Below are 23,380 nucleotides of genomic sequence, written 5' to 3'. Positions count from 1 at the left end.
ATGATGTTATAAGTATTATATTCAGTTCAAACTTTTTCTGTCTTTTTTCTTTCTCCCTCCCAGCTTGGCTTCTTCAAGAGGTCGCTACCCTACGGCACGGCTATGGAGAAGGCCCAACTCAAGCCCCATGCTACGTCTGAGGCCTAAACACCACAGAAGGATTAAAACAAGCTAAAAGAACCAAAGAAACCTAGATACCCACATGATTGCAACAGAGAAACATGGTTCATTTAAATGTCCAGAGAGGATCAGACTGCAGTTGAAGAGTGAGGAAGAGGAGGAGAAAAGACCACTGGAACTCCACTGTACTGCACTAGAGGAAGAAAACCCTAAGAACTCCAAACCAAATGAATGTTTTTAATTTAATATGTGTTGTTTTGTTTGTCGTCGTCAGGTTGGGGTCGATCACCAAGATGAACTTCAGTGTCACAGTCAGACAAACAGGCCTTAGACTTACTGATCCTATTTGAGTTGAAGTCCAAGACTAGTGACTACAGAAGATGAAGAATGGGAGCCCTTGATAAGCCCAGGATGGAGGAAGACGCTTGGTTTCTCCCTCCACATCTATTAAAATAGCTTTTACTTCTCTTGGATCCGTGTGAAAGATAATAATGTTTGTCTTTTTAACTGCCTTCGTTTTGGTGCTAAAAAGTACAAACGTTGTGCTCAGTGCTTCAAACGGGATGGCCACATCTTTCTTCTGGTGTTAAGGGGAGTGAATACCTCTCTCTTCCTTTTTGTAGCATTAAAGAATCACAGCTGATACTTTCCCCACCAAAGACCTGGAAACTGCATGATCAGGGCTTCTACCCATAGACAGATGATTGTGTCTGTCTCATGTCGCCAAACTCTACACTTTGACTTTTTATATATGAACATTTCTACCAAAGATATTTTACAGTCTCTTCTGTTATTGTTTTATGTAAGATGTAAGTGCAGCCCAAGTGCTCCAGTAATGTTTGTCAGGTTTAGATAAAACAGAGGAGCCTATCTACATGGCTTCTGCCCCCTTCTGAGTGGTGGACATGCAGTGCTTGGTTCAGTTGTTTTGCACACAAACTAAATCTACTGATGACTGACAAGATGCCAAAAACAGACAGGATACTGACTGACTGATCTTCCTTTGAGTTTGACATGAACTCTTACTGATCACGTCGTGTTGATCCATGTTCGTTGTGACAAATGAAAGCATTGCCTCAAAGTCGTCTGGGACTTGACTGGATCCACCACCGTGGGCCTGTGAGATAGATCTCACTAACAGCTTGAAACAGTGTGGTGCTTTGCCAGAACTCTGGCTGGTGACTTGTAAGCGAGGTTGTCCAGACTTTGCTTGTGCTGCAAGAGGCAGTATGGAAATTGGGTTGAAGCAAAGGCCATCCAGGTATATCCTCAGCCTTGGTGTGTAATGATGTCTTGAAAGTCAATATATACCTATCGTATGTTGCCAACAGAGATCAGGGAAGTTGCAGTACATTCTGAGTGGGTTGCTAGCAGGTCAGGGCTCATTCCATGTGAGTGTCAGGGAAATGGCCAAATGTCCAGTCCCTACACATTTGACCTCGATCTTAGTGTGCTCAGTGTGCATCTTCACTTCGGTTGATTGTTTTATTTTATTTGATGCCCTTATGGATAAAGAGAACTGACTATGAGTACCAAATGCACTCCCAACACAACGCTGCAGCTTCACCCAGGGACTGAAAATATGTGGGGTTCATTTATTTGTCATGTTTTTATGTAAATAGTCTGTGCATGAGAGGTGTGTGTGTGTGTGTGTGTGTGTGTGTGTGTGTGTGTGTGTGTGTGTGTGTGTGTGTGTGTGTGTGTGTGTGTGTGTGTGTGTGTGTGTGTGTGTGTGTGTGTGACTTCATGTGTGCATGTTCCTGTCTGTGTATGTTTTGTCGATCAGAGAGATCTTTCCCATTGCTAATTCCGCTCCTTCCTCCGTGGCATCACTAGAGAAGGGTAGACTTGTCCAGCAGTAATGGTGATCATTGCGCCACTACAATTTGTGCTCAGGATAGGTTGAGACTGCTGTTTAGTACAGCTAGGACCAGAGTAGCTATTCATTTAATGCAATAGAGAGACTACGATGCACATGCATGTACATACATGTCTGTACTGTAAAATCAGTTTGTGCCTCTTGTAAAGGAATAGCAACTGGGCATTGGGAACAAAAATCAACTTGTTTGTACGTGCAATATTATTTACTCTGGTTAATATCGTTTTCTGTTTTTTTTTGCAGTTTTTGTTATTTTCTTTGGTTTTGTTCCAGGGGAGTTGTGCTTAACCCATTGTATCTACCATCTAGTGATGAGTGTGAGACATCAACCATACATAAACTGTTCTCGTGGTCGGGACATTATGGTCAGATTTGTTCTCTCTAGGTTTTTCCACGTTTTGACCACTTACATTTTGCTCCATCACTATAACTAGCCAATCTTTAGTATCAATATTTTAGATATCAGTGGTAAAAAAAATATAACGACCTCCATCAAACTTCTGAGTTGAACTCGAGTTGGCCTATGTTACTTGTGTGATAATGTATGTGCAGTTCAATTGTATCAGCTATCTAAACACAGCCATAGTGTTACACATCTGTTTTTATCTGTGATGCCCCCTGGGTGATATTGGTGATTTCATTCTGCGATTAGGCTTTTCATGAGAGAGCTTTATCAAGACTCATGGTGCAAAGACTGCTAATGCCTCTCAGTGGATCCATTTTACATGTAAAATATTGTTTTGAACAGTATTTGTATGATGGTAGTGTCCAGACTGAACATTTCAACCTAGGGTTATTTATATGTTGAGGATGTTTTAAACATAATCCTCTGTGGTTACAGCAGGAGACTACACTGAGTTTATCCTTGTTTTTCTAAATGTCTTCTAGGCCCAATTTTTATATTTTTTCTCCTTTTTACCAAAGTTGTAAATATATTTCTGACAAGGAGAATGTTTTTAGATCCAATAAAAAATAATTGCTTGTTGTGAAATGTACTCTCCTCATATTGGGGGGGTGTTAGTCTTTCAGTGATCATTTGTATCATATTTTATGGTTTGCATTTCCAATAAAAAAAATACATTTTTACAAACTCTGACTTCATGCTTTGATTGAATACACATCATTCTGAAAATAATTTATTTTGAAAAAATAAACGTACATGGTATGAAATGTTTTACACATTTGTGTATGCGTTCTGGCAACATAGCTGATTGCTAAACTATTTATTGTACATGAAAGTTGTATTACAAAGTGAAAAAAGGTCAAAACACTCCATAACTACATTCTATAGCATATATCTGCTCTACTGTATGTGCTTATGTAGACGGGTAACACCTCGATCACACCAACATTGTTTGGCATTTTGGTACACCAAAAGCACATTCACTTCAAATGGAACGCTGCGTTTGCCTTACAGCATTGCGTTGCAGAGGCAGTTGCAGTGCGTTCTGTGTGGTACACGTGTTGGATTTATCGAACGTATGCACCAAACTGTATGTGTGACGGCTTGACAGAAATAGTAGCAAAAGATGAATGTTGAACTTTGTTGCACACATGCAGATGATGCTGCTGCGTACTATTTCATGCAAAAGACTATCGATGTGATCAAGGCGTTAGGTAACAACGTCATGAAAACGATGCACACGCGTCAATGGGGCAGAAGTCTGTGTTGTGATTCTGAATGGCCAGATAGCTAGCAACAATAACAAGAAGCTGCCAGTGGGGAATCGTAGGTGGCTCGTTTCAACTAGTTTAATCTTGTTCTTGATACCATGTCTTGTTTTGAGGTGTTTTGACTGATGTCACATCAATGCTAATACGGCAAAATTCGCTAGCTAGCTAACCAACAACTGTAACGATGTATTTGAGAGAGAAGTGCTCATTGTGCAAATGTATTTGTTTTTAAAAAAACATTGGAGACTAAATATAGTTTACATGTTGTCAACAATCTAAGCCAACACTGTCTCGTTTGCCCCAACCCGTATATGGCACTTGTGAAACCATAAGATTATCATACAAATAGTCTGCTATACATATGATCGTATAAATAACGGCTAATGCCAAATATATGCACTTCTTCCTCCGGAGTGTAGTGTTGCACCACAGCACGCAAAACTATCAGAAACAGCAGTCACAGGACCAGCAATATCTCTGGTAAGGCACTAGGGGTCACTAGATACTGCCAGTCTGATCCCTCCTCAGGTCCTTGTCACTTGATTAGCAGTCCAAACAGCTGCTTCTCTTGAATGCGCTCTGTGTGATACTGAACAGCCCAGAAACATCCACAGTCCTCCATTCTTGACACCAGACATGCACACGAGTCTATAGAAGAGCTTGCATGTGGATTAGTATGACCATGGAGGTGTGTGTATTCCCCTGCCAACCTCTTATTCACAGGCTGTCTTATAGACAGTCTTTATACACAGTCTTTATACACAAAGCTATGTAGATACAGTCCTTATACACTGGTCTGGTTCAGCTCTCAGCGCTCCATTCCCCTGGACAGTTGTGTGAGTTTGCGCTGGTTGTCGATCACTTCAAAGTTCTGAACATAGTGGCGGATGTTGCTAGGATTCCGGAGAGGGAGGGACTGCTCAGAATCTGGACAAGCGACAAAGAGGGAGATTGTTTCTTAACACCTAACACAGAAGAGCTACATGTACGTAATCTCATTTGAAGCTCTGAGTGGAAAATGAGTTAAGCATTGAGGCATAGCATACATGTAGACACCCGAATGGAAGGCGCCTCCAGAAACATTCTGTCTGCGAGTCCCTTCTGAGGTGAGGAAGGCACTGCAGGAGAAAGAACCATCGAGTGTGAACACCATGCCCCAACATTGTCCTTTTTCCATTCTATTCTACAACTTTTTCATTTTGTTGTCTTACCGTAAGGTGTGCTTCTGCACCCTCGAACGATCTTCACTGTCTTGGCAATCATGCGCTGAAACAGTGAAAAGAAAAGGCGGCTTATTTAGCCAATAGTTTACAAGACAAAAAGAGAAGACATAAGGGCTGATGTAAGAATTTGATATTTAGGCTAGACAACTCACCATTTTCTCAAAATTGACCAGTTTTTCCGTGTAGTTCTTGTTTCCCTCGTGGATGAAAGTCATGTCTAGAGGAACATTTGGCGAACAGAACAACATACTGGCTCAGTATAGGGTCATGTAGACTTTACTCAGGTATCGAATGTTACAATTATCATAAGAGGTTTCTAACAAAGCATTATTACCTTTTAGTAGCAGAGGCATGAAGGGGATGTAGGGAGGACTGAGCTTTGCCACAGCCAGTCTGTAGGCTCTGTGGTTACGTGATGGATCCTGACATATTAAGAGAAATACACACATCTCCATTAGCTCTAGTTATACAGGAAATATAGGCCAAAAAAAATCACATATTACGAAGGAAGGAAAACATGATTCATACACACAGTGGAAATGAGGGGGAGGGATTGACAAGTGGCCTGTGGTGTCACCTGTTGTTATCTATGACATTTAGTAGAACACTTTGTTATAAAGCGTGTACATTAACTCACTCACCATTAACCTCTCGTAGGCACAATAGACCCTTTTCGTCTTACTCGGCACTCTCTGTCAACAACAACAACTGTTACTCCTCTGATATCCATTTCACATGTTATAAATAAAATGCAATGTTATTATAAGCGATCCTAAAAATGTAGGTCATTGTCCCCAGCAGGCCTCACCTCCCAGGTCTTGTAAAGTCTCTGTACAGCACTGTTGCTTAGACCAAACATCACAGCAAAGAACGAATTGAGATTTTTCTGCTCCTTCAACCTGAAACAGGAAACACAGCCAGTAACAGCTGTGGGAAAACTAAACACATACATGACCAAAATGGTTATTAGAGCACCAGTGTCTACAGACATTACCAATATTTTAACTGGATATGAAAACATGATTTCTGCTGGTATGTTGAATATTTTTTGTATATAGTGTGTAATTGTACAAAATAACCAATACAGTATACGGCTCTGTAGGGATATTTACCCCTAAGATAACATAGTCATTAATCTGCACGTTACAAGGTAAACTGTGTCTTAATTTAAGTGAGACTCACATGGCGGCCATCTTGATGAACTTCTTCAGCAGCATGGCTCTCTTCATCAGGTCAGCACACAGACACACCTCCGTCACCACCCAGTACTGCACCTCGTTGAAGCGATGCACAAAACGCTCCAGGTTAGCTGTGGTGGCGCCTGGGAATTTATGTCGCCCAAATATATAGTACACTAGTTCCACCTGGTGGGAGAAACACATTCATTTACCATCCATATGTACTGTGGCACACTAAACACAGATTCAAAGTTTTTGTTAGTACCCAAACATATCAAGCAACCATCCAATGGACTAAACCTTCAATTTGGCTTAACATTTGAACTTGACTTGAACTTGATTTTCTTGTCAAATAGGTATTTTGACCTCAGTGGCACAACCTGGTTAAATAAACTTGCATAAAAAGAGGTGTGTGTGTCAGATGAACACGTGGCCAATACAGGGTAGTAGTGTGTCAGGTGAGGAGTCGACCTGATGACTGATATGATGCTGCAGTAACAGTTACCAGAGAGAGGATGACTCAGACACATGCCTGAGTGACAGACAGTGAATCCTTTAGGCCTGTTTATACCTGGTGCTAAAATGTGTCCTGTGCCCACTTTTTCAGACAAGTGTAGACGATTCAAATACATTTTGTTAACTGACTGTGATCAGATCTTACAAGTGTAAACAGACAAGATCAAGACAAGATCAGGACGAATGATGCACGTTAGAGTATAATCAGGGCTATTGTTGTTCTGAGACAGCTCACATCTGAGTCACCAGACCTTGTCAAACCAGCTACCCACCACAGTGCATACCCACATGTGAGATAGATGTCATACCCTTAATAGACATGTACATTTGAGTCATTTAGCAGATGCTGTTAACCAGACTGCATACATTTTCAAACTTTTCTACCTCATTCCTTATTATTCCTTACCTTATTAACTAAGCCCCTTATTCAGGGAAATGGTACATACTGGTGATACTCAGTATTTAAAGCTGGGCAGCAAATGATCCCAGTCAAGCGCCCATTGCAAGCATACGTCACAGTTTCTCCACTTTTAACTCTTATCCTGCTGGTCCCAAATCCATAACTTCCACTCCATAACATTGGCAAAGCTCTGGCATGGGCTCACCTCATTTCCTTCCTTACCTCATGCATGGCGGTAAACAGTTCCCAGTCGTAGTTGGTGAGCTGGCTGGCGATGTCCTTGGAACACATCTGCTCCAAAGTGTCAATGGTGCTCTGATCAGGGCCCTGCTGCTCCTTCAGGGGCATCTTTCAAGGTGCCAGAGAACAAACACCATAAATAATGCCATGAAATCACACAAATATCTATGAACGGTATGCTATGATGACAGTCTGGGGATGTTTTTCTCTGATTCACCATGCAGTGTAGTTCTTAAGTTATAGATAAGGTATATATGGTCATCTCAGCACCCATGAGAGACTATAGAGTAGGTGAGGTTAGGACTCACCAGTTGTTCCACCTGGCTGGCAGTGCAGAGGAATAGTCTCTCATTCAGCCCCAGGGAGGTGTAGACTGCTGTGGCGTCCAGCTTCAGCTGAGCCCTGTCTATGATACAGCAAAGCCAAACCCTTTAACACACAATACCTCAGAGGCACACATCCCAACTTAACATCAACACTCACTGAGAGTTACACACTCTCTCAATAAAACTCAATCTCAAATGATATGTTACAAGACATTAACATGCACATATACAAAATCGTAAAGGTATGAATATAACTGCTCTTGCCTGAAGGAGGGAGTATTGTACCAAGTGTACAAACTGAAAAGGAAATAATGAATATCCTGTACAGCTGTATCTTAGAAAAGGGCTTCATATTGCTTCCAGATGACATGGAAAAAGAAAGAATAGCCACGCACCTCCCATGGAGTTCATTTTGACCAGGGCGTGGTCTCCTCCTGGGTTTACCAGCGATGACATCATTTCCTGAACAGAGGTGTTCACCGGCAGCATCAGAGTGATTGACGTATGGTCTGGCCGGAAGATCTCATACAATACTAGGAGAGAAAACACAGAGACATGGGAAAGGAAGTTAAGCATTAAAGGCCCAGTGCAGTCAAAAATGTGATTGTGTTTTATATATAGTTCCATACTATGAGGTTGGAATAATACTGTGAAATTGTGAAAATTATGATAATGCCCTTTTAGTGTAAGAGCTGTTTGAAAAGACCACCTGAAATTTCAGCCTGTTTTGGTGGGATGGAGTTTTAGCCTGCCTGGTGAAATCCTCAGGTTGTAAATTAGTTAATATACCAATAAGAAAGATAGTTCCAAACCTCTGTCAATAACAGCTAGTTTTCAGTTTCCCCCTCCCCACTCCCAGACACTCCCAGAAATTGTTATTTGTTTAATAATTTTAAACAATCACAGTAAGGTACTTAATTTTTACCCAGAAATGATTTGATATTGAGATTTTTTTTAAACAGCTGCATTGGACATTTAAAAAAAAGTATAGCAACAACCATTTACATTGATCCATCTGTAAGTGCATTTCATGGTTACAGTGGGCTGCCAATGGTTAACCAATAGTTAGTAAACAGAAAAAAGGCTAATTGTGCATTTTGTGTCATTATAGAGAAGGCATAGTCATTACCATGCTATTCATGACATAGTTATTACCATGCTATCTATGGTAGTAGTAGTCTCACTGACCTTTGTCCTTTGATCTGATTGGCAGACACTTCCCCACTGGCTCCTCACAACTGGAAAACCAGTCAAACTGATGGTTAAGCTATTGGAAACAAACAATAGACAGAGTAAGTCAGCCACAAGTGTGACTTTTCATTTCTCTATGTTTTTTATGCTTTTAATCTTTTAACTTTTAGCTCCAGCAGCTCTGAAGACTAACATGCTGTGTTATAAAGGTTGGAGTTATATTGTTTCTTCTGCTATCTCCCAATCTGTCTAAGTAAAGAGAGCATGTCATGTGGTAATAAACAGAGATGCAGATCTATTTGTGTGTGCAAGAATGACCTTTATGAGCCTTTATTAATGTGGTTCAACTTACTCTTGTCAGTGACCCGAGTTCATTCTCAAGCCTGGAAAGATATTGAAAAATACAAAAATGATAGTAACCTAATTCAAATCTCAAATCCAGATTCCAGAAATATTCTTATTGGCTTGGTTACGATACTCCATAATGTTATCAATATGACTGTAAAGGAAAGAACATGACTTTTGCTTTTGTTTCACATTCCTGTGATCACAAGTCTCCATCCTATCCATCCCAAAATATATTGAACTTTGACCTCCATTATTCACCCTATGGGCCCAAAAGTTGTGCATTTCCGATGCACCCTGGGTAATGGGGTGGCAGGTAGCCTAGTGGTTAGAGCGTTGGACTTGTAACCGAAAGGTTGCAAGATCGAATTCCCGAGCTGGCAAGGTAAAAATCTGTCGTTCTGCCCCTGAACAAGGCAGTTAACCCACTGTTCCTAGGCCGTCATTGAAAATAAGAATTTGTTCTTAAATGACTTGCCTAGTTAAATTAAGGTAAAATAAATAAAAATGTGTTATTACTCACACTCTGGTTCTCCTCCTGTCTCTGAGCTGCTCCCTCAGCATACTGGACAGACGGGAGTCACCTGCCACCTCCTCCCCCAGCCTCTGTCATGCATAGAAACACTCTATGTATAAACACTGAATGTATATTGTATTTTTACACACAGAAACAACACACAGGCCATGATTCAATACAATATACTGCACAATTTACTGTATAACAGATTTTTCAGAGTGTGATATTTGGATAACATTGATATAAGGCTATTTTTATACTCTATATTCTTTATACTCTATATCTATACCACATATATAATCTATGAATATGTGTTTGGTTATAGAGAATCGCACTACCCCCTTCAGTCACCTCCAGGAAGTCTACAGCGATGGGGTCATCTTTGAGCAGCTGGCCGAACAGCGCCACCCACTGGCAAATCAACTTCACTATCTTCTGCTTGGTGTTGAGGGCATAGGCTGCCTTCTCCAGATCTGAGCCCTCAGAAGGCTCGGCATGGTAGGTGCACTCAGGGATAAGGAAGAGGACCAACACATCTGAACAACAGCTTAACACAGCTATTCTAGACCTAGACCACTGTCTGAGCTGCTTTTTTGGAGAAGCTGGATGCTTTGGTTTAATTATGTTCATTTGTTTTATTTATTTAATTTAATAACATTTAAACGTTTAATTTGTTTTTCAGTACACAGATTCAAAATACTCCCACAAATGTTGGGTATGTGATCCTCTTAGAGACAAAGTGTAAGTAAATAGAAATAAACACAGCTTAGGACATCATCATCATCATCATCATCACACAACCACTACCACCACCGTCATCATCACCACCATCATCATAATCATCCAAAGGATATTGGTGTTGCAGGGCCGGGCAAAGCTGGCTGGAGGGCATGAAGACCCTGTGGGTTAGCAGGAAGTCGCTCACACAGGGATCTGTGGGCACAGACAGAACAACACATAACTCACTAACAAGGACTAATGGCACTCTGTGTCCCTCCACTTTGTGCCCCATCCACTTCCTCCCTGAAAAACACAGGCGCAATGAGTCATCTGATGGCTTTTAGTGAGCGGATATAAAATACATTTCCAGGAATGTGCCTGGCCTGATTCTGCCTGTTCTTTTCTGTCTTTGTTGGCTGTTTCATGTGAGTGACCAAAACAAACCGTTCCCATGAAACCAGAAACAATCTTTAAAGTTTGACTGAGGATTCAGATGTGAAGCTACTGTGTGGTCATCCTGGTACAGTATAGTGTGTTTTGTATTTATTATTATGGGTCCCCACTCTTCCTGGGGTCCGACAGAATTAAGGTATTTATACAATTTAAAAAACATTAAAATACATTCATTACAGAATTAACAACACACTGAGTGTGTGCCCTCAGGCCCATACTCCACTACCACATATCTACAACACATAATCCATGTGTACGTGTGTATAGTATGTTATCATGTGTGTGTATGCATGTGTCTGTGCCTATGTTTGTGTTGCTTCACAGTCCCCGCTGTTCTATAAGGTGTATTTTTATCTGCTTTTTAAATCTGATTCTACTGCTTGCATCAGTTACCTTATGTGGAATAGAGTTTAATGTAGTCATGGCTCTATGTAGTACTGTGAGCCCCTCATAGTGTGTTCTGAACTTGGGGACTGTGAAAAGACCTCTGGTGGCATGTCTTGTGGGGTATGCATGGGTGTTCGAGCTGCGTGCTAGTATTTTAAACAGACAGCTCAGTACCTTCAGCTTGTCAACACTTCTTAAGAAAACAAGTAATGATGATGTCAATCTCTCTTCCACTTTGAGCCATGAGAGATTGACATGCATGTCATTAATGTAAGCTCTCTGTGTACTTTTAAGGGCCAGCTGTGCTGCCCTGTTCTGAGCCAACTGCAATTTTCCCAAGTCCATATTTGTGGCACCTGGCCACACTACTGAACAGTAGTCCAGGTGTGACAAAACCAGGGCCTGTAGGACCTGCCTTGTTGATAGTGTTGTTAAGAAGGCAGAGCAGTGCTTTATTATGGACAGACTTCTCCCCATTTTAACTACTGTTGTATCAATATGTTTTGACCATGACAGTTTACAATCCAGGGTAACTCCAAGCAGTTTAGTCACCTCAACTTGCTCAATTTCCACATGATACATTATGAGATGTAATTGAGGTTTAGGGTTTAGTGAATGATTTGTCCCAAATACAATGGTTTAAGTTTTGGAAATATTTATGACTAACTTATTCCTTGCTACCCATTCCGAAACTAACTGCAACTCTTTGTTAAGTGTTGCAGTCATTTCAGTCGCTGTAGTAGCTGACGTGTATAGCGTTGAGTCATCCACATACATAGACACACTGGCCTTACTCAAAGCCAGTGGCATGTCGTTAGTAAAGATTGAAAAAAAGCAAGGGGCCTAAACACCCTGGAGAATTCCTGCTTCTACCTAGATTGTTTTAAAAGAGGAACTCCTGTTCTTTGAACATAAAACAGTGGGAGTATGTCAGTGGTCCAGCGACATAGAGGGGTCCAGCCACTACAGTAGAGAAACGTTTGGACCCATACAAGGCAAGCCATACAGGTTTCCTACCTATAGCATCACTGCCATTAGTATCCAGCTTCACTGTCTCAAGCAGGTGTTCTAGAATCTTCTCTGGAGTTCCAGCCATCACTGTATACCTGAGTGTGTAGGGGAGGGAGTGGGAGAGGGGGAGGGAGAGGAGAAGAGGCAGAGGGAGAGGCAGAGGAAGAGGGGAGGGGGAGGGAGAAGGAGAGGGGGAAGTAACAGAGGGAGAGGGAGAGGGAGAAAAAGAGGGAGAGGGGAGGGGGAGAGTGTGTCGGTATGTATGTAGTGTGGAAAGAGCCACAGGTGGACACATTGGTTAACAGTATAATGAGGCAGCCATTTGAGCACCACATTGATTAACCTCAACGTTTGCTAAAACACTTACATTTTACATTACATTTAAGTCATTTAGCAGACGCTCTTATCCAGAGCGACTTACAAATTGGACTTGAAGTGAGATAACAAAGCACAGTCTATTCAACTGAACAGGGTTCAGGTCTATTTCTGTGTTGAATCAACAATAGGCAGGCAGCTAACTGCCACAATTAACAACACTGTTAACTAAAACAGTGCTTGTTTCTTGCACATTTAATATCCTACAGTAAAAATGTGTGTTTTACATGACATTGGTCTAAGAATGCCTAGAGGAAGGAGTGTGTTCATTTAGGTCTTGATTAATGTAGAAGTGCTTGTTTGACTGGTTGTTGTTATACAGTATAATATATGAACGGTGGGAGTGTCTTACTTGCTGCTGTTTCCTGCCCCTCCAGGATTGGTTGTCTCAGCCTTCTCCAGCACCAGCACAGCTTTACCATGTTCCTCCAGACGCATGGTGTTAGCTTCCACATCCTGAAACACAATGTAAACACACAGTCATGCACACACTTTACATCCAGTACACACTATACACGGTACACATGGATACATACACCTTTTAGCATATGCAATAGGCATATTTGAATCATTGGTGTGTATTCATGGATGCCAAGGGAAGCCAGGCTTCCCAAAATATTTGACAATTTGTATTTATTTATTTATAAAATAATATATCCTTCGTCTCTCTGTTTTCAGAATTTTGAGTCAATTCGCAAGTGGTTGAATCTCACAGGAGAAATCCTTAGAGCAAAGGAAACAGCGCCCCTCTGTCTTAGTATGTGTAGCACACGTATCTGATGCTGTCTGGAACAAAAGAGTATGACATTTTGCTGCTGTAGCATTTGATTGATTAATGCCAGCAAGCATCTGGCCTCTCTTGATAAGAAAAAGAAAAAAGAATGAGCCAATCAGTGTTGAGCTGAGCTCAACTGTGGGTTGTCCTGGCGCAGCAAAACGCCCAAGGGAGGCCAGTTTTGGATTTGGCTTCACACCAATCAAATCACATTCTAAGCATAATCTCATTGTCAGAAAACATGTCTGTTTCTGGTCTACTTGTGTTGATGTCCTGCAGTAGCTAGCTTGCTAAATCGTCCCTTTCCTAAGCCGTGCATGGAGATGGGGATTTGGACTTGTGGTTTTGTCTTAATTCTCTGGACAGGCCTATGATTATGATGGCCATTCTGATCTAACCACAAATTAACATTTTGTGCTACTGGCCTGAGATGATTGAAGTTCAATATGTAGCCTAGATGTAGGCTCACGTTAACTAGCTAGCTAACTTAGCTGGTTCATTGTTAACCATACGAGGAAGTTAGACTAGCAAGCAATTTAGCTAGGTAGCCTATGAAAACAAAAACTAAAAGCGTACTGTTCAAGTAAGGTGAGTCAGCTTTTTTGTTTCACTTACTTGCGCATGCACGCACACACACACACACACACACACACACACACACACACACACACACACACACACACACACACACACAGAGAAATCAGCGCCATGGACAGCCACATGATATTTAGCAACATTGGTTGGACTAAATAGTTTTTGGTATTTTTAAATTTGCTTTCAATGTATTAAACTAAGCATATATAGCCTTGTTGATTTGATGATGTTTACATGTTTAAGTTGAATTTGTTACATGGAATATTTGCTTTGTGGACTTCATCAGACAGATGTTGCTCTCTGGTTTTGTGAGGAAACAAACGTATGTGTAGTTGAATTTATTCCGCCACTGTGTGATTGTTGGCTTCTTGTTGTCACGGCCTTATTGTATGTAACGGTGGTGTATGAACTAACGGGTTATAGAGCAAACAACGCAATTATACAACATAGGTTGAAGTATGACATTTTTCCTGGCTTGGCTTCCCTAGTGATTTTACCCACACACCGCTATTGATTTGAATAGAGTACGTACTGTACACAAAAGCAGGTTGTGATCAAAGAGAATGTGTATCTACTTTACATACAGTACACACACATCAGTATGAATACGATATGCACCCATCTTCAGTTTGTGACCAAACGTACCTTGAGGATGCGTATGAAGTCCTGTTTGTCGACTCGTAGGAAGTGGCAGTTGTCCTCTCTCAGGATGATGGTGGCTGCTCTGGGAGCATCGTTCACCAGGGCCAGCTGCCCAAAGTCTTCTCCCTCATGTAGCGTCGTCACCAGACCCTGCATCACACACACACACACACACACACACACACACACACACACACACACACACACACACACACACACACACACACACACACACACACACACACACACACACACACACACACACACACACACAAAGTATAAATATGTAAGTGTGACCAAAAGGCTCCTTAACAGCTTCTAACCCCAAGCCATAAGACTGCTGAACAGTTACAGTTTTTTCCAACTGCTTACACACAAAATCTTTTCATGTCACACGATTTTTGAAACCTCTCACTCAAAGTGCAAAACTACACACCAAATATCCAAAACCATAAGCTATTTCTCAGCCTTTGACTCAGTTGTCAATTGCATAAAACACTTTTTTCAAAACACTACACACAATTCTCTATATACAATACCTAAAACACAAAAATCTAACAGGAAGTGACTTGCTTTCCTTTTCCAAACACAACCAATCAAAATTCTACACTTATTCACCAGGTCACACACACACACTCCTCACATGTGCAAACATTAATAGCTTAACTGATCACTAACCAATCACTGCTTTACCGTAGTATAGGCCTATAAATAGGTCAAAGGTCAGATTACCTGTTTTGAACAATGGATGCCAACAATGGACAGAGAGCAAGAGGAGTAGGAGGGAGAGGAAGAGGAAGAAGAGGACAAGGGCAAAGAAGAGAAGGAAGGAGAGCCATCTCTGATGAGATTAGGGCAACACTTGTTGATCATGTGATCAACCACGGTTTGACCATGAGAGAGGCTGGACTGAGAGTCCAGCCCAACTTGAGTCGATTTACAGTGGCGTCCATAATTCGAAACTTCAGAAATGAGAACAGGTATGCAACTATCTATTGACTATTTTAGCATTACAGTAATGTACTGTAAAATACGTATGACTGCATAGTATTGCATAAACATTTGTAACTCTAAGCCATCCATTTACTGCACTGCATTGAATGAATGAGGTTGGTTATCATGCTGTACTACATTTTTAGTACATTGTTTACAGTTCCTATGCTGAACACATACTGTGTTTGAATTCTGTACAGAGTGGAAAGGCAAAGACATCATGGAGGACGAGGACGCTTGTTTACAGATGTACAAGAGACTGCAATTATAAATATGGTTTTGGCCAACAATGCAATTAGGATTCGAGAGATAAGAGAGCATATCTTGAATAATGACACCATATTTAACAACATCAATACTGTAAGCCTGTCGACCATACAACGCATCCTCCAACGGCACCGAGTGACGATGAAACAACTTTACAAGGTGCCATTTGAGAGAAACTCTGACAGAGTTAAGAATATGCACAATGACTTTGTAGAGGTATGTATGCAACACTACTTCCAGTACTTCAGACATACCATATTTACTCATCTGTATATCCTTTTGTCTGTTACAGAGAGTATTGGAGCTGGATGCCCATGCAATTCGCCATGAATTTATTTATGTGGATGAGGTTGGCTTCAACCAGGCGCCGCAGAGGAAATGTAATAGGACAGAGGGCAATTACCAATGTCCCTGGACAGCGTGGGGGTAATATAACTATGTGTGCTGCCATCACTCAAAACGGGGTCCTCCATCACAATGCCACACTGGGTCCGTACAACACCGGCCATATGCTCACTTTTCTGGATGCAATTTACACAATGCTTGTCCCTGATCCAGATCAGTAGCCTGCTAGATTTGTGGTTTTATGGGACAATGTTAGTTTTCACCGGGCTGTTCTGGTCCAAAACTGGTTTGCCACCTATCCACAATTTGTAGTTTTGTACCTACCCCAATATTCACCTTTTCTAAATCCCATAGAGGAACTCTTCTCAGCCTGGCACTGGAAAGTGTATGATCGCCAACCCTATGCCCGCATGCCGCTTCTCCAGGCAATGGAGGACGCATGTGGGGATATAGAGGTTGCCTCTGTCCAAGGTTGGATACGCCATGCTAGGAGATACTTCCCTCGATGTTTGGCAAGAGAAAACGTATCTTGTGATGTGGACGAAGTATTGTCGCCAGACCCAGGCCGGAGAAGAGATGAAGCGTAGCTTAGCACTGGTGACTGCCCCCCCCTACCAATTCCTGGACTGCCCCCCCGGGACCCCACACACACAATTGTGTTCTTTACTGTATTCTAAAGAATATACTTTTGGTTTACATATGTTTATGGTTTTGTTGTATGCTACTGTATACAACAGTAATGTTTGGCCTAATAAATATTTTCTGTTTTTACATTGCATTGGTGTTTACAGTGTACTTGTTACCCCTCTCAGCAGATTACTTTCCCTGTAGAACATTGTATTGAAATGTAGATATAAGCCTATCAAAGACCAAAGAGCTTTAGATTTAGAACAACAGTGTTTACATGGTATATCCAAAAATGTACTATTATGAAAGCAGTGTTTGCCATTTGATGCAAATGCTTCATTCTGGCATGTGTTTATGGCATTTTGAATGCAGTGTTACATTTTGAAGGAGATGTGAGGCATTTTGCATTTTGTGTGTGCAGTTTTGGGAATTGTGTGTAGAGTTTTGAAAAAAGGAGACAGTTTTGTAAACGTGTGTAAGCAGTTGGAAAAAACTGTAATCAAATGGCTACCTGGACAAATTTACATTGATGATGATCAATGATTTCTTTCTTTATTGTTTTGCACTAACTCTCTTGCACTGGCTCTGTGCACATATCAATGATATATCAATGATTCAGTCAGTCACCAGTGCTAAGCATACGCTCACACTCTACACACACACTCACACATACTACATTGACACTCCAACACACACAGACTGCATACGCTCACACGCACAAAACACATGCATTTATATTGACGCCACACACACTCACAAATAAAGACACTTTCACACTTAAAATACGCTGCTGGTACTCAGTTTATTATATATCCTGATTGCCTAGTCACTTTTACCCCACCCACATGTACATACTGTATTACCTGAACTACCTCGTACCTCTGCACATTGAATCAGTACTGGTACTCCTTGTATACAGCCTCGCTATTGCTTTTATTGTGTTACTATTTCCTGTTTTATTTAGAAAATATTTGTCTTACTTTTTAACTCTGCACTGTTGGGAATGGGCTCATAAGTAAGCATTTCACTGTAAAGTCTACGCCTGTTGCATTTGGCGCATGTGACCAACAACATTTGATTTTATTAACTGTAACTGTAGTGTGAATACAATTCAAATTCTCTATATCCAAACATGAATCTATAGTGTCTATACTAAAGAATTGTACACAATTAAGATAACTGGGGTAAAGACCTTACCTTTCCATGTGTGATGACATTGACAGAGCCCTTCCAGATGATGTACCAGGAAGTGCCTTTGTCTCCCTGACTGAACACTGAGAAACACAAAGACACAGAGATTTAGGAGTTACATCAGTCTCAACAGTTAGTCAGCTCTACCAGACAAGGATGTAGGCACAGTGCTTCACAGGTAAAGTCCAATAAAAATGAAAGGCCCGGGAGGCAAAATGCAGGTGATCTGTATTTTTTTTTCGGTTGACATTTCAGTGTTTCAGTCAGCTTGCAGACAGACAGATTTCTCTGACAATCTAATGGACTGATTGGCCAAGATAGAGATTTTGAAATATTCAAGTGGGTAGTAATTTGTTCTGCCACTGATGGACAGGTTTTTTGTATACTGCACTGAGGGGGAGGATGGTAACAGAGACAGAGTATCTCTAGCACTGTGGAGGTGATGTGGGCCCGGTGAGGCTCTCTTTCTTCTCTCTCGCCCACCAGAGTTAAAAAAAAACATCAGAGGACTATGACACTCACAGACTGTGCCTGCCTTGGCATGGGACTCAAACATCAGCACTGCTGCCAACTCCTTACGGACCTACAGGAAGAAAAAAGGAAAGGGAATGAGACAGGATTAAACAGGGAGAGGTCAGAGGGCGGGGCAGTGTAAAGCCTTAGCGCTACAGGACATACAGTAGGGCTGCTTCCTCCTCTTGGACCCAGATTGAACCTATTCCTGGACTAAACATCACTTCAAATCACTTTCAAAACTCGATTGAGCATTGCTTTTGCAGCCCAGGATTTACTTTATCTGGGTCTGGGAAAACCGCTCATCATGTACAGATTTTCTAGTCCACTGGAGGCTCAATTCACTTTCTAAGAACTGGACCCATATTCAATTCCCTTTTCGAAGTACTGGGCCCATATTCAATTCCCTTTCGAAGAACTGGGCCCCATATTCAATTCCCTTTCTAAGAACTGGGCCCATATTCAATTCCCTTTCTAAGAACTGGGCCCATATTCAATTCACTTTCTAAGAACTGGGCCCCATATTCAATTCACTTTCTAAGAACTGGGGCCATATTCAATTCCCTTTCCAAGAATTGGCCCCAATTTCAATTCACAAAGCATCTCAGAGTAGGAGTACTGATCTAGGATCAGGTCTCCCCCCGTCCACATAATCGTATTCTTTGTGATCTATGATCTAGGCCAGCGATATTCAACTGGGGGTCCAGGGCGGTACTGCAGGGGTTCAGCAATGTTTAAAAATAAATAAACAAATATATATATACATACATATATATACAGTACCAGTCAAAAGTTTGGACAAACCTACTCATTCCAGGGTTTTTCTTTATTTTTACTATTTTCTACATTGTAGAATAATAGTGAAGACATCAAAACTATCAAATAACACAAATGGAATAATGTAACGACCAAATTTAAACAAATTAAAATAGATTTTATATTTGAGATTCTTCAAAGTAGCCACCCTTTGCCTTGATGACAGCTTTGCACAATCTTGGCGTTCTCTCAACCAGCTTCATGAGGTAATCACCTGGAATGAATTTCAATTAACAGGTGTGCCTTGTTAAAAGTTCATTTGTGGAATTTCTTTCCTTCTTAATGCATCTGAGCCAATCAGCTGTGTTGTGACAAGGTAGGGTTGGTATACAGAAGATAGCCCTATTTGGTAAAAGACCAAGTCCATATTATGGCAAGAACAGCTCAAATAAGCAAAGAGAAAGAACAGTTCATCATTACTTTAAGACATGAAGGTCAGTCAATCTGGAAAATGTCAAAAACTTTCTTCAAGTGCAGTCGCAAAAACCATCAAGCGCTATGATGAAACTGCCTCTCATGAGGACCGCCACAGGAAAGGAAGACCCAGAGTTACCTCTGCTGCAGAGGATAAGTTCATTAGAGTTACTAGCCTCAGAAATTTTTGCCCAGATAAATGCTTCACAGAGTTCAAGTAACAGACACATCTCAAAATCAACTGTTCAGAGGAGACAGTGTGAATCAGGCCTTCATTGTCGAATTGCTGCAAAGAAACCACTACTAAAGGACACCAATAAGAAGAAGAGACTTGCTTGGGTCAAGAAACACGAGCAATGGACATTAGACTGGTGGAAATCTGTCCTTTGGTTTGATGAGTCCAAATTTGAGACTTTTGGTTTCAACCACTGTATCTTTGTGAGATGCAGAGTAGGTGAACGTATGATCTCCACATGTGTGGTTCCCACCGTGAAGCATGGAGGAGAAGGTGTGATGGTGTGGAAGTGCTTTGCTGGTGACACTGTCAGTGATTTATTTAGAATTCAAGGCACATGGCTACCACAGCATTCTGCAGCGATACGGCATCCCATCTGGTTTGCGCTTAGTGGGATTATCATTTGTTTTTTAACAGGACAATGACCCCAAACACACTTCCAAGCTGTGTAAGGGCTATTTGACCAAGGAGGGTGATGGAGTGCAGCATCAGATGACCTGGCCTCCATAATCCCCCGACCTCAACCCAATTGAGATGGTTTGGGATGAGTTGGACCGCAGAGTGAAGGAAAAGCAGCCAATAAGTGCTCAGCATATGTGGGAACTCCTTCAAGATTGTTGGATAAGCCTTCCAGGTAACTATCTCATGAAGCTGGTTGAGAGAATGCCAAGTTTGTAAAACTGTCATCAAGGCAAATGGTGGCTACTTTGAAGAATCTCAAATATAACATATATTTTGATTTCTTTAACACTTTTTTGGTTACTACATGATTCCATATGTGCTATTTCATAGTTTTGATGTTTTCACTATTATTCTACAATGTAGAAAATGGTTAAAAATTAAGAAAAACACTTGAATGAGTAGGTGTGTCCAAACTTTTGAATGGTACTGTAATATATATATATATATATATATATATATATATATAAAAGTGATTAAAAAAATAAGATTATTATGAATATCGCTAGCAACGACAGAATAAACATATTTTGAATAACACACCTACAGTAGAAAGAGTAGAATATCTTATTTCAAATTATGACAACTTTAGTTTTTAAATCCTAATACTGAGCAAATTACACTCTTAGGAGTCAATTACACTCACTGGAGTATTTGACATAGGTTTTGAAAAAGTCCCCACCAATAGGCTACCAGTGTGGCAAGTGCTGCTAGCCCCTCGTAAGCTTTCTTGACTTAGCCATATATCCTTGCCATTATCATTCACCTGAATGTTTTAGCTAACATATGATGGGGGTCGCTGGGTTGGCGGTTTCCGTGGGCAAGAAAAGGTTGAAGACCGCCGATCTAGGCAAAATTGGTGCTTTATTAGTACTCCTACTCTGAGACTGTGAATGTGGGCCATGGACTGGTGTAGCACGGGTTCTACAGAACATCTTCTGACTAGACTCAGGCTGTATGCGTCCTCAATAGCGCCACATTCACTATGGAGCTCACTACTTTTGGACAGAGCCATATGGTAATGCAATACATTGGGAATAGGGTGCCACTTGGGACACAGCCAAAGACAGGACAGGAAGCTGCAACTCACTGAGGTGGAGAGGTGAGCAGCAGCCTTGACATGAAGCAGCTCCTCATAGATCACCTCCAGGTCCTCAGCACTACGCTGGCTGGGGCTGCAGAGAGGTCGGGATATGCGCAGGTTACAATAGGGTCAGAGGTTAGGCCTTAGAATAGGATGATATATGATACAATAGGAGAGCAGATATAATACAATAGAAGTTTATTGTCCATCTGAAGATGGAAATTTCCCTTTGACTTGAAATGTAAAACAAACTTGATACAAACACACAGCATAATAAAATGGAACTCACCATTTACGTAAAATCATGGTCAAAAGAGCATCTGGACCAATCTGCAGTAATAACGACAAACCCTCCTGCAGCTCATCGTCTAATTGGTCCTTCTCATTGGTCATGTGGTTCAGTGAGAGTTTCTCATTGGTCATGTGGTTCAGTCCGAACTCCAAATCCAGGAAGCGGTAAAATTGAGTGTCTTTGTCATGGAAGTTTAACTCCTGCTTCACTACATTGTGATAGGATACATTGAGTTTGGTTACACTCACAGCAGGGAGCGGTTGATTCTTGTCAAATGATCATATTTGACAATACATGATGATAATACATTCACTCTGATTAAAGTCTCTTACCATGAACAATGATTCCTTCATCCACCAGGACTTGCCACATGCCAACTGCCTGGCTCCTTGATTGGAAGCATTCGTTTAGCTTTATCAGCCAATCAACAAGCTCTTTCCCCGAACAACATTGTCTGTAAGGGAAAGAGTGAGATTTCTACAAGGAAACAATCTAGTATTTTAATTTCAGAAAGACAAACAGGCAAAGTAATAATAGAATTTGCAATCAAGGCTCCATACCTGTAGGTCTTCAGGTGATGCTTTCTGTCTCTGATCAGGCCAGGGCTACGCTCTATCAAGGCACTATACACTACCCTGGCTGCCTTCAGAATTCGATCCGACAGAAACTACAAGGTGTGAGAGAAAGAGAGAGAGAAATACTGTATCAAATACTTGATACAGTCAAATGTAGGCTATGTGCAAATCAATATATAATTGGACAATGGCCCTCTTTCTCTGCTTATCATGTAAACACAACCAATATGCCTTTATTTCTGTGTAATTTTCATGACGTGATAAAGACATGAGGTCATATAAATAAAGCAGGAAATGTGAAATGTCACACAGAAGGTCTTGTGACAACAGACAGTGACAACAGTGACCCACTGTGTAGACTTAGCATGCAAGGAGCTAGAATGAAAAGTGAAAAGCAAGTGGCAGTGGCAGAAAACATATATTCTGTGAGAAGCATTACAGAAACCATGTGTGATGTCACATACATCACTGGTGTGAGTGGAGTGTTTTGCTTTGCAGGGGCTAGAGTCCCTAATTGTTCGTGTGTGGGAGGAAAGCTGGTGAGAATGTGTTATAGAGAGAGTTACTGCACTGCTAAACTCTCCCACACCACACACATATCTGTCTCCTCATCAGAGAGTGAGTGGATGTCACTTGGCTACGTTGACAACTTTGCCATTCTGAGAGTTTTCACTTTGCCTCCTCTCAGATTCTCTAAGTAGTATCAATTCTAATACACCTCCCAGTCATTTTTTTCCATTCCCTGCCCCCTCCTATCTCACTCCTCTCTGCCATGCTCTACCACCCAAACAGAATGTGAGAAGAAAGAAAACTAGAGTGTAAAATCTGTATCAACCACTGATGCAAACTAAAGCTTATGTAACTCACAGCACATTGGGTCTGTTGCTGTGCAGCCGATTTCCTACCATTTCCTGTTTATACGCAACCTCCATGACAAAACCAATATTACAAACGACTAAATATCAATATTTACTGGTTTGTTAATGAACTAGAATGTCTTCAT

The 23,380-nt window shown here is 41.2% G+C and overlaps 2 protein-coding genes across 7 annotated transcripts in view; one reads left to right on the top strand and one right to left on the bottom strand.

The window, feature by feature from the left end:
* LOC129860692 (integrin alpha-5-like) overlaps positions 1-3,089 on the top strand; it is a 52,864-nt gene extending 49,775 nt beyond the window's left edge. The window contains exon 30 of the mRNA XM_055931353.1: positions 64-3,089. Within this exon, the coding sequence (XP_055787328.1) occupies positions 64-147 (84 nt within the window). The 3' untranslated portion in view covers positions 148-3,089. The remainder of the gene's footprint in view (positions 1-63) is intronic.
* Positions 3,090-3,122: 33 nt separating this feature from the next.
* Positions 3,123-23,380, bottom strand: part of LOC129860693 (rap guanine nucleotide exchange factor 3-like) — a 48,032-nt gene continuing 27,774 nt past the window's right edge. For 3 of the 6 annotated variants that reach the window (XM_055931354.1, XM_055931357.1, XM_055931355.1), the window contains 25 exons: positions 22,363-22,469; positions 22,135-22,256; positions 21,800-22,010; positions 21,517-21,601; positions 18,512-18,572; positions 17,996-18,072; positions 14,570-14,716; positions 12,908-13,011; positions 12,187-12,275; positions 10,464-10,542; positions 9,961-10,111; positions 9,616-9,698; positions 9,100-9,130; positions 8,745-8,823; positions 7,952-8,089; positions 7,539-7,636; positions 7,213-7,338; positions 6,079-6,260; positions 5,705-5,834; positions 5,538-5,588; positions 5,231-5,318; positions 5,049-5,113; positions 4,885-4,939; positions 4,720-4,791; positions 3,123-4,600 (listed from right to left, as the gene is read on the bottom strand). In XM_055931354.1, coding sequence (XP_055787329.1) covers positions 4,482-4,600; positions 4,720-4,791; positions 4,885-4,939; positions 5,049-5,113; positions 5,231-5,318; positions 5,538-5,588; positions 5,705-5,834; positions 6,079-6,260; positions 7,213-7,338; positions 7,539-7,636; positions 7,952-8,089; positions 8,745-8,823; positions 9,100-9,130; positions 9,616-9,698; positions 9,961-10,111; positions 10,464-10,542; positions 12,187-12,275; positions 12,908-13,011; positions 14,570-14,716; positions 17,996-18,072; positions 18,512-18,572; positions 21,517-21,601; positions 21,800-22,010; positions 22,135-22,256; positions 22,363-22,469 — 2,550 coding nt within the window. In that variant the 3' untranslated portion in view covers positions 3,123-4,481. The remainder of the gene's footprint in view (positions 4,601-4,719; positions 4,792-4,884; positions 4,940-5,048; positions 5,114-5,230; positions 5,319-5,537; positions 5,589-5,704; positions 5,835-6,078; positions 6,261-7,212; positions 7,339-7,538; positions 7,637-7,951; positions 8,090-8,744; positions 8,824-9,099; positions 9,131-9,615; positions 9,699-9,960; positions 10,112-10,463; positions 10,543-12,186; positions 12,276-12,907; positions 13,012-14,569; positions 14,717-17,995; positions 18,073-18,511; positions 18,573-21,516; positions 21,602-21,799; positions 22,011-22,134; positions 22,257-22,362; positions 22,470-23,380) is intronic. The other 3 variants (XM_055931358.1, XM_055931359.1, XM_055931360.1) reach the window with 2 other exon arrangements.

Source organism: Salvelinus fontinalis, chromosome 8, assembly GCF_029448725.1.
Source record: "Salvelinus fontinalis isolate EN_2023a chromosome 8, ASM2944872v1, whole genome shotgun sequence".
NCBI lineage: Eukaryota > Metazoa > Chordata > Actinopteri > Salmoniformes > Salmonidae > Salvelinus > Salvelinus fontinalis.
The sequence above is the reverse complement of the archived record's forward strand: the minus strand, read 5'-3'. Positions and strand labels throughout refer to the sequence as shown.